At 33.9% G+C, this 10,821-nt stretch overlaps 2 protein-coding genes across 5 annotated transcripts; one reads left to right on the top strand and one right to left on the bottom strand.

Annotated features, from left to right (window-relative positions):
• LOC107643155 lies at positions 1,104-3,268 on the top strand. 4 transcript variants are annotated; one of them, XM_016346755.2, is made up of 7 exons: positions 1,106-1,378; positions 1,486-1,568; positions 1,677-1,798; positions 1,964-2,092; positions 2,336-2,429; positions 2,532-2,721; positions 2,980-3,268. In XM_016346755.2, exons 1-6 carry the CDS (start codon positions 1,250-1,252, stop codon positions 2,719-2,721), a joined length of 747 nt encoding a protein of 248 aa, XP_016202241.1. In that variant the 5' UTR covers positions 1,106-1,249; the 3' UTR covers positions 2,980-3,268. The 4 variants fall into 4 exon arrangements, with proteins under 4 accessions (XP_016202226.1, XP_016202219.1, XP_016202241.1 ...); XM_016346749.2 differs by having other exon boundaries at positions 1,964-2,128; XM_016346740.2 differs by having other exon boundaries at positions 1,104-1,378; positions 1,486-1,798; positions 1,964-2,128; positions 2,971-3,248.
• LOC107643144 (CRM-domain containing factor CFM3, chloroplastic/mitochondrial) lies at positions 3,375-7,492 on the bottom strand. Its single transcript, XM_016346722.2, has 9 exons — positions 6,516-7,492; positions 5,664-6,132; positions 5,454-5,584; positions 4,887-5,237; positions 4,642-4,798; positions 4,243-4,535; positions 4,107-4,166; positions 3,921-4,013; positions 3,375-3,759 (listed from the first exon to the last, which is right to left on the bottom strand). Exons 1-9 carry the CDS (start codon positions 7,443-7,445, stop codon positions 3,673-3,675), a joined length of 2,571 nt encoding a protein of 856 aa, XP_016202208.1. The 5' UTR covers positions 7,446-7,492; the 3' UTR covers positions 3,375-3,672.

The following is a 10,821-nucleotide window of genomic DNA, read 5'->3' as shown; positions in this document are numbered from 1 at the left end:
TAATTTGTTTATATTTTTAATATATTAAATATATAAAAAATTAAAATTTTATTATTATTATACTCTTAAAATATAATTTTGGAATATAAGTTAGCAATTTTTTTTTGGAAGTCCCTTAGAACCTGGATGGATTGATTTCGAAGTTAACTTTTCCTATTTATCAGTGGCTTCAAAAAATTTGATCTCATCCAAATAATATAAAGCCGTTTTGACTATACAGTTATTCCAAAGGAATATCTAAATTTGATGGTTCAATGGGAAGTTGTAGCAGTTCCCACGATCTTGGAGCACAGTAATTGCCCAATGTCAAATGTCTTAACAAGTACTACAATCTAAGTGTGGATAAAATATTCTTATAATGAACTTCCTCCAATCAAATATACATTTAGATGTTTTTAGATCATTAAATAAAAACGATCTTATTTGACATATTTAATATTCTAAAAATATCAATGTTATCGTGTAAACACAATTTTTTTAATGATCATTACACAATTAATGCAATCACCATTGTTTTTTTGAAAAAAACGCAAAACAACTCCTCATAATTATCTCGAAAGACAATGAAGTTCTTGACAAAAAAAAAAAACAGATCTTTGACAATTAACTCGAAAAGACAACGAGACTCTTGTACCAAAAAAAAGTCAATATTGTTTTTTTAGTACAGGGGCTAATCAGTCAAAAAAAAATCTGAGGCCAGATTGAGTGTGTTTTTTTTTGAGAACTCGTTGTCCTTTCGAGATAATTATTAGGGGTCAGGTGGGGATATTCACTCTTGTTTTTTTAGATAATCATTCAGGCAGTTAATATAAAAGCTACAATGGGCTATATGAGTTACAAAATGAACATCTCCATACTATCTAGAATAACCATCCGAGTATTAGAGATCTAGAACTCTAATACCATGTCATGATACCACTCATCCCAAAAGCTTCAGCTGATGAAAAAAAGGTAACACTAATGATTATATCTCTAATACTCTCTAAATCTCCATTATACAAATATTTGATTAGCTTCTCATACTTTTCCTTTTACTAATATGGTGTTATGTGATTATTTTTATCAAAATTAAATTCTTATTTATTAATAACAAGATAATTGCCATATTCTAAAATTTTTGGACCCATGCTTACTCTCAATCACAGTAACTCAACTTTTCAAGCCTTTTTAATATATAATCCAGTTTCCAATCTGATATATCCCTAGCAGCAAAGGAAATCCAGAAGATCCCTGAACTTGAACTTGGATTATGGCAGAAGCTGTGGGGCAGAAGAAAGTGATAATTCCAAACAAGCATGGCAATAAATTAGTGGGGATATTGCATGATTCTGGAACCCCTGAGATTGTTATCCTATGCCATGGTCTTCAAGCTTCCAAGGTTACTTTTCTTTCCTCTTATGGAGAACCAACTATTTTGTTATTACTGTTCAAGTGTTATTGGAAATTACTAATTGCGATTCAGTTTTTTGTGACTGTTATCTGCAGGATCATGCTATCATGGTGAACCTTGCTGCTGCACTACAGAATGCTGGAATCAGTGCTTTCCGATTTGATTTTACCGGAAACGGGTATATGAATTCTTTGCTCTCTTTTTTGTTTGTGCATCTTTACACCAAACTAGTAAAGTATACTGTTCTTTCACTTTCACTATTACATTTTGATTTTTTTCCTTATAGGGAAAGTGAAGGATCCTTTGATTTTGCTAACTATTTAGGGGAAATTGAAGATATACATTCTGTAATCCAACATTTTCACAAAGAAAACCGTACGGTTAGCGCGATTATTGGACACAGCAAAGGTTTGTTGAATTGTTGTCTAATTGTTCATATTATAGATGTTCAAGTGAATCCATATCCAGTGGAAGAGAATTTGTTACCTTACATTTACATATTTGTGTCACTGAAACATTAATTTCTGTGTCTTTTCTGAGGTTGTGTTGAATAATCTCTGTAACTTGATGCAGGAGCTAATGAAGTGCTTCTTTATGCTTCGAAGTATCATGACATCAAAACAGTTGTCAACCTCTCAGGGCGATACGCTATGAATGGAGGCCTCGAAGAACGTTTTGGAAAAGACTTCATGGAAAAAATCAGTAAGGAAGGTTTTATCGAGTTGAAGTCGAAGTCAGGTTACTCGCCTTTTCATCCCCATGTTCTTTGATGCTGAGATTGATATAGAATCATGAAACTAACATATTCAGGTTCCTGAGTTTAGATGAGAACATAGCAAATGATGGAAACATAGTTATTCAGTATTATAACAAGATGGCATCTCTTTCTTGCACACACACATTTATTTCATCATAACTATGTCCAGGTAAACACATATATTGTAGGAACTGTTGATTTTCGTTTGACTGAGGAAAGTTTGAAGGAGCGGTTAAACATAAATATGCATGAACAGTGCCAGAAAATTGACAAAGACTGTAGGTTAGTGAAAACCTTTCCCCTATCAAGTAAATGATTCAAGATTCAACAATTTTTTGTTAGATGTGAATGTAAAGCTACTTAGCCGCGTTTATTGCATGGCAGGGTATTAACAGTTCATGGTTCTGCGGACGAAATAATCCCTGTTGGAGATGCATTTGAGTTTGCCAAGATCCTACCTAATCACAAGTTACATATCATAGAAGGTGCAAATCATGTATACACTGATAATCAAGCTGAGTTAGCCTCAGTTGTGGTGAACTTCATAAAGGAAAACAAGAGTGCTGCTAGTTAGGTATCTCTTTTTTGAATTCTGCATAGGAATTTAACTTTTTTGTATTACATTTAATTGGTCCTTTTGGGAAAGCTCACTCTCCTCTCCCATTAGATTTAGTGGTGGATCTACACAAACTGAGCTCCATACTCTATCTACTGAAGGAAGAGAGTAAAAAAAAGAGTAAAAAGTGAATATATGTTTATTTTATCTTAAGAAAACATAGCAGTGCTGCAGTGGTATATAGTTCAACTTTCTTCTCAACCTTAGTTTCTGCAGGTCTCTGATCAAACTTGCCCATGATATAATATTGCCATGTATACTTGGGAATCCTACTTCCTAGCCGAATAAAAGAGGGGAAGCCAAAAAGAGATTAAAGAGAATATGAAAGCAAGATTGGTATCTGTCAAGTTTATTTGCCTTTAATGTATCAACTATCAAGTCAATGTACAAGTATGTTAAGAGACTCCTAGTACTATGCCATGTAGACATTTATCATATGATATTAAATAAGGTTGCGGCATCCTAGTGTCCTGTTTGATTTGGAACACAAGCTGTGTTTAGTTCATGATATAGTTTTTGCTAGATCTTTTTATTTTTTATTTTTATTTTTTAATTGTTACTATTCTATGCTAAAAAGAAGAAATATTAGTAAAGGTAAGAAGAGAAGAGTATAGTGGACAAGGATTTGAAATCCTGACAACTGAACTAATATAAAAAAATACAATGATGTTAGGGGGTACTCCTTTTCCCTTCATTTTTCCTTCTACCTCAATTTTTGATATATTGCTAGGCTAGCTGAGGCTACAAGAGAATTACAATACACAGAATAAAAAAGCAATTTACAGCATAACATTGTGGGATGTGTCTCAGGCATGGCTCAAGTGCTTGAGCTGTCATCTTCATTCTTCATTGATCAGTGGCTTAAGCATTGAATTATTCTTCCTATCAATCAAACATTGCAATGCATTTCTATACAAGGTCAAGTTGCTTGTTTTGATTTTTCTCATCCTCTTCACCACTGTCGTCTTCATTAAAATTAGTCTGTGACTCTTCATTCTAGTTCACCAAATGAAAATAACCGGGGCAAAAATAAGAAAAAAGTGAGTACCATTAACAGTCACTTCCTTAAAGTGCTTATTAACATTGCTATTATTGATCATTATATTACCAATATAAATTACAAGCATTTGGTTGCGGAAGTAAAGTATAAACTATACCTCTTCCAAGTCATCATCAGAAAAAACATGGTTATCCATTGGAGAGTATAGATTTTTGTCGACATCAATCTTCTTTCCATTTTTCATGTCCTCCTGAGACCAGAAACAAAACCATAAGATGGAACTTCTATAGACTATCCAAAATAATTAACAGCAGAATCATGAAAAAGCAAGATAACATCATACCAGTTCAGATTTCAGCAAACCAATTCTCTCCGTCAAGTCGAAGATGTGATGTTTTAGTGCCTGGAAAAAACTAATCAGAAACCTGATGCCACTAAGTAGAAATTAAAGTTAACCCCAAGCCATTGATCTATATTACCTCTCGTCTTTGGAGCTCGATAGATCTGGCCAATGCCTGCCTTCGAGATAATAAAGTCTTGGGCCTCAGAGCTTGTGGACGCAAATAGTTCTTCCCACGATAAACGATGATTATGTAGCCTTTGGTGTCCTTTTCTACAGACACTAGCACCCCACCACTCTCAGCTTCCAAAGATATCGCAATATGCTTAACTTGTGCAAGATTCCTGCCCTTCACAATTATCTTTACCAACTCGCGATACTTCCAGTGTAGATGCATGTTTTCTATGGTGCCAGCGAAAACATCTCGCCTCCCTAAAAGGAAAAAGAAAAATAGTCATGCCTCTAACATTTATTGTATAAGCCGTTAAGCCATAAACAAAAGCAGCTATTCATTGAGTTGTAATATTAATATGCTTACCTAGAACTAAGTATGGCTTCATACTCAGACCAATCTTCCGAAATAAAAATCTCTCTTCATCTATTAGTGTTTCAATATCAGTTGGAAGATCTGCTGGATCAAGATCAGCCTGCACTTTTGCTAGAGCTCTCTCAGCCTTCCTGACTCTTGCTTTAGCCTACAAGCATCGGAAGTTAGATGGATGTGAACAAAACTGTTCTTTCTTTTCTTTTTCTTTTTTTTTGACTTGGTATCTTGTAACTTACCAGAGCTAGTTTCTTCTCGAGGTTTCTGATAAAAGATTCAAGTTTACGCAAGGCAGAATCTCTCATCATATTCTGAACTTCTTCCCTGGTCGGTTCGTGTCCCCAGTTAGTGCTTGCTGCCCTAGTCTCAGCAAGGGTTCCAGCTACTAATGGCACTTGAGATGTTTTGCTTTTTAATCCATTAATAGGCAAAGCACTTTGTCGTGCCTTCTCTTCCTCGTCTTGCTGGAGTATGGACAGTTTCTCTCTCTCAGTCAGTACATGAGTCATTGCAGGAGGCAAGAAGTCATTGCCCCTGTAAAATACAATATATTCCTTATTTCTAGAGAGTAGAGTTCCGCCGGTCAATCTCTGCATGTGTGAAATTATGCAACCACCATAAATCCAAAGTAGGGAGTAGTTATTCACTATGCTAATCGACAAGGAAATTGATAACAAAAAAGGGGGAAACATGTCAACTACCAACTAAACTCTCATAATCTTAAAAGATGAAGCATGATAAATGTTTCAACATAATTAAATTTAAAAAAGTTCTGTTGCCAAATTCCAGGTGTTTGTATGTAATACCCTGAGTTCTTCAGCCATCCTCTCATTACGTGTATGGGGGACACCTCGTTTGATGGCTATCTTCGCAATAGCACATTTTTCCCAAAGCTTCGCCATAGCATTGGCCAGACCTTGCAGTTCTCTGTTTCTACCTGCAGCAGTAAACATATGGTATCATTTGGAAACAGACACTTGCAAAACAAGAATGCAACTGCATAGTTTCTTGCATACCAAGGGCAAAGTGTGGAGCCGTTATTCTTGCAAGCCTACGGAAGTGAGTCATTTCCTCATTGCTTAAAGAACGTTTTACCCGATAAGGAAGTAATCTAAATGGGGTTTTATATCCTGGAACCATGGCAGGTAACAAGTCTGCATCGACAGGTAATGGCTCGCGGCCAGGCCAATCTTTATAGCGTGGACCCAATTCATCTAAGATTTGGTTGAGTTCAGTCAGTTCCATCAATTCCTCTTCAGTCATATGCTTCAAATATTTCGAAGAGACTCGGGTTAATGAGTCTGTTTCTCCAATTGGTTCTTTTTCACTAACTTGACCATCACCTCCACTTCCAACTTGGGCGCTATTCTCCTTAACATGATTTACTTTTGTATAAAATTCAACACAAGGAAGCTTGTAAGTCATTCCTCTATACAACACTATCGAACTGCCAGACCGCCATACCACTAAACCTCCAGTTTTACTCTGATCAATCATGAAGATAATACTGTCATTAAAACAAACACCATTTTGAAAATCTATGATACACTAACTCCAGTTCATGTTGATAAGTAGTTCTAACCTGCTTTCTACATTCATAAATCAATGTATCTGCAAGCAACTTGTTGCACATCAAAACTATTGCTGTTGTTGAAACTATTACTTATTTGAAAATTTATTGTTGTGCTTAACAATTGGGAAAAAAAAAAGGACCATCCAACAAGCAATCAATAAATTGAAAATCAAGGTTGCATCTCCCTGTTAGCAAACAGAAACTAACCTTGTTATCCTAGATAAGCCAGCTACATGGATCAAACATCACTAAACTAAACCATAGGAAGCAAATATTGATGAAAATTGGCATATACCTCAAGAGTGTGATGAGCTCTTTTCATGTTAGCACCAAGAGGACCTTCAAATTTCAACTTGACCACTTCACTATCCCTCCACTTTGCATGAATGGAATCCACTAACTCCCCATTGATGCCGGAAACTCCAACCTCGAACCTCTCAACCATCCTCAATGCTACATTTCTGAGCCTCCTCAGTTCATGCTCCGGTATCAGTCTCTCCGCCAACGCCGTGTTACTTCTCCTTTTCCTCTCTCCTTCACTTGTATCCACTACATTCACACTTCCCATTACAGAATTATTCAAAAGAAACGTTTTTTCTTCTACCCCTCTTCTAACCTCACCGTTATCCACAGAAATTTCCTCTCTTTTGAAAACGGAACCATCAATGCCGCCATTTTCCTTAGCATCAGACTCTGATTCAGACTCAAAACGTGAACTTTTGCGGTTAGTTGCTTGAGCCCAAGGAGATAAACGCTTTGGGAATTGAAAATCCAAAGAGTAACTCGCTGAATTCTTCTGATCACACTCTTCCTCTTCACCTTCATCATCATCATCATCATCTTCTTCTTCTTCTTCATCTTCATCTTCTTCTTCTTCTGCTGATTGTTGTTCTTGCCAGGGGAGCCTTTCTCTCTGGGAACCCAATTTGTGAGACCATTTATCACGAATTTGATCAAAGAAACTTGGTCTCAGGTTGCTCTTCTTCTTCTTCTTCTTCTTAATCTTGTTCTCTGTGTTGTTTGATGCTTCCAAAGGTACCTTAACTGGTAGAGTGTCAACTTGAGCAGTCTGATTGGAACAGCAAATTCGGAACTTGATAGTAGCGTGGCCTTTAGAATGAGATTGAGAAACCAGAAAATGAAGAGAAGAAGAAGAAGAAGAACGAGATAACGCGGAAGAAGAGAGTGAACAACTCGGTGGAACTGCTTGAACTTGGAGCGCCATTGTTAGCTTCCCAGAAAAAACACTCACTCAGGTTTTAGTTTTGAAATGGATAGAATCTTATTTTAATAATTAAAGGCCCAAATCAAAACTATGAAATAACATTGCAACCCGGCCCAAATCAAAACATATTTGGGCCTTGAGGTTACAAGCTATAGGGCGTCAGCCCATTTTACCAAACCAAACATTTTAATGGTTAATTATGGCCTGTTTTCAAAATAAAAAAAGTTATGGCCAGATTCCAATTTGGAGTTTTTTTTTGTACATATATGTAGAGAAGGTAACAGAAGCGCAGATTACCTTGCGCAGAAAAATTTAGAACTAAAACATGGTCTCTATTCTTGGGATAATCCTCCTAAAGATATAGTTAGCATCTTAGTTGACAATGAACAATGGATTATTTTACCCCGACTAATTGAAGAAAAATAGAGAAAATAAAGAGGAAAGAAAATCCTAATAGAAAAAGAGATAGAGTAATCTTAAATTGAAGAAATTTGCGCTTTCAAAAGAGAAAATTGTGTGTTTAGAGTGATGAACAAGAAGGAGAAACAACTAGAGAATAAGATAATAGGTTATCACTAATTATTAACTAGAAGAAGCATAAAATTGAATCAGAAAAGAATAAAAAAAAAAAACACAATTAACTTACCAGGGACAGGAACAAATATGTATAGTTTTGCTAAGCAGTAATTCGTTGCAGATTTTCGTTTTGCACGAAGATTTACTTTTCACTGCACTTGGGGTTCTGGGCGCGCTAGATTTGGGAAGAATGAAAAATTGGGGTAATGGGAGATAATAGTGGGTAGTGGAGCTAGCGAGAAGTGCGAAGGAAAGAGAAATTAGGCAGAATGAGCAAGTAATGGCGCGAATTTCATAAACCGCCGTGGAACGAGCGTGATTGCTGCCGCTGGGTTTGTGCTTCAGAGGCGGTTGTGTTTCACCGCTGATATGTGAAAGTAGGGATTGCAGTGACGGCGTTTCTATTTGACAGGTTCTCCCAAATGATCGCTTAAATTAGGTTTTGTTGTAGTATTTACAGTATAAAAATTAATAATTATGTTACGTTTATACAAAAAAAAATTAACTATCAAATTAGTAATTCATATAAAATATTTGTTAAAATATAAATATATATTAAAAATAAATTAAACAACACGTATATTTATACATAAATATATAATAGTTAATTTGGTGAGTGATTTATTGCGTGAAGATAGCTTTTTTGAAAAATCAAATTCATAAAATAGAATGTTTAATTGAATATATACTTTATAATAAGAAGTCAGGTAGGTAGCTAGAAAATGGGAAAAAGACAAAAATGAAGCAGCCACCATTCTAGAATTAGTGAAAAAGAAAGACATTAAGGTATGGTAATTATGGTTAGATCCTATCTTAACTTGATGTAGCGTCATCAATCATTCTTTTTTATTTCCAACTACTCTTTTAATTTGTCAACATTAGTATAATTAACAGTGTGTGAATATTCGGATTATGTCCTTCATTTTCCACAACAATTAGACATAGATTCGTTAAAACATACTACTATACATCTACATTATTGTAGGCACCACAAAGTCAAAAAGCAAAGAGAGAAAAAAAATTGATGAGAGTAGCTAAATAATTGTGTGTTTCCTAATTGCCTGCAAGCTGGAATAATTAAGCACACCATGGAACATAATTATTATTCATTTTCCTAAATGTGCTGCTCTTGCTCCCCAATGAAGGTCCAAAGGAACACTATCTCCATGTGATTAATCAAATCTTTATCCAATCAATAATACTCGTGGAAGTGTTTATTTGTCTAAAAGTAAAATTAAAGAAAAAATAAATGCTTACTTTTTGGCCAAATCATCAATATGGTTTTGATCATCACCGTTGGAATAAGAAGAAGATTTTGATTGAAAAGATTTTGATCATCAATATCGCCAACTCAAGCACTCGTGGGGCTGTTATTTAACGAATTTTTTTTTAATATTGTATTATTAGAGATAAAATCCTTCGTCATGAACCAAACTGTGTGTTAAACATTACTATAGTCATTTACAAAACGTCAGTAACATTTTATTTTTTTATAATTTAAAATTTTTTTTATTACAAAACGTCATTTGTGCTACTACCACAATGATATAGAACACTAAAATAATAAAATATTTTTGTATTTCATATTAAAATTATTCATATATAAAAATTTTAGCCTAAAAAACTGATATTATTCCCGTGTGAGTTTGACAAATTAAAAGCCCAATTATTGTACTGCCAACGTAGCTACGTTTTGAATTATTTAATTAGCTTGAATAATCGGTTTACACGTTAGTGTATGTATGGACTTTAAAGTATCATTAACCATTTAATATAACTATCATATCTTTTTAACCTTTTCATATTCAAAATAAGAGTGAGCGACAGAATATCGTTTAGTCATATGCTAATTATCATTGTCTAGACTAATGACTACTCAATTAACCATTATAGTACTATGTATGAATTTATGAATGTGAATATGCAATATAATTACTACTATGACAATTTGTTTAATATTACATTAGTTAGTTATATGTGTTAGAGATATAATTATTTATGTATTTTTTTTATTAATTTAAGTGTTTAGGAAAAAGTAGTACCGTAACATTATTTTAAAACTTTTATAATCAATTGTGTTTTCTTCTATCAATTTAAACTTTTGAAATATGTGATTTCATAATTTAGTATCTATTTAAAGTGAAGACGAATGTAGTGTAGCTAATGAAAAAAAAAAAATTTGAGACTTTGTCTTCCCTCAAGTTCACGAGTTGGAGTCAGTACTTGCAGAAATATTTTGATACCTAAATGAGTAAATAGATTATGATAATAAAAATTATATAGAAAAACAATCCACCTCCCTTTTGTATCCAGCTTATTTTTATACATTTATCTCTATCAATGGCTCTCTTGTCATTTATCGCTTGACCACATAGTCGTTTGTATGTTACGTGTTAATTTCTCTAGATTTGTATGATTTTACAGTTCATTTCTATTTATCGTAATACTGAATAAAGTTTTGCAGTATATCATTTTGGGTTTGGATTTTTTATTAGCCCGTTTTATATGCTTGGGCCTTATACAGAACAGAATCAGTTTTTATGCTGAAAAATATAGAGTTCGATTCTTATTGGACTCAAAAAAAAAATAGCACAAGATAAATAAGAAAAAAAAAGCCTATTCAAAAGTTCACAAAATCTAAAAAAGACTTACATAAGTGGTATATTAGAAATATAATCATTTATGTACTCTTTTCTATTAGTTTAAATTTTTTAAAAAAATAATTTCATGACAAACATATGGCAAATAAAAAAAAAAATAATAACTATGTAAAATTTACTCAAACCTTTTAAATAAAGTC

This window comes from Arachis ipaensis, chromosome B01 (genome assembly GCF_000816755.2).
Source record: "Arachis ipaensis cultivar K30076 chromosome B01, Araip1.1, whole genome shotgun sequence".
Lineage (NCBI taxonomy): Eukaryota > Viridiplantae > Streptophyta > Magnoliopsida > Fabales > Fabaceae > Arachis > Arachis ipaensis.
The sequence above is the reverse complement of the archived record's forward strand: the minus strand, read 5'-3'. Positions and strand labels throughout refer to the sequence as shown.

Bases quoted from the DNA above. Each gene is read 5' to 3' on its own strand.
- LOC107643144 (XM_016346722.2), bottom strand. From the start codon at position 7,445: ATGGCGCTCCAAGTTCAAGCAGTTCCACCGAGTTGTTCACTCTCTTCT. The intron at 4,536-4,641 runs GTAAGCATATTA...TTTTCCTTTTAG, and splicing joins GAAGCCATACTTAGTTCTAG to GGAGGCGAGATGTTTTCGCT. The intron at 3,760-3,920 runs GTATAGTTTATA...TTGGTGAACTAG, and splicing joins CTGATGATGACTTGGAAGAG to AATGAAGAGTCACAGACTAA.
- LOC107643155 (XM_016346733.2), top strand. From the start codon at position 1,250: ATGGCAGAAGCTGTGGGGCAGAAGAAAGTGATAATTCCAAACAAGCAT. The intron at 1,379-1,485 runs GTTACTTTTCTT...TGTTATCTGCAG, and splicing joins ATGGTCTTCAAGCTTCCAAG to GATCATGCTATCATGGTGAA. The intron at 1,799-1,963 runs GTTTGTTGAATT...AACTTGATGCAG, and splicing joins GATTATTGGACACAGCAAAG to GAGCTAATGAAGTGCTTCTT.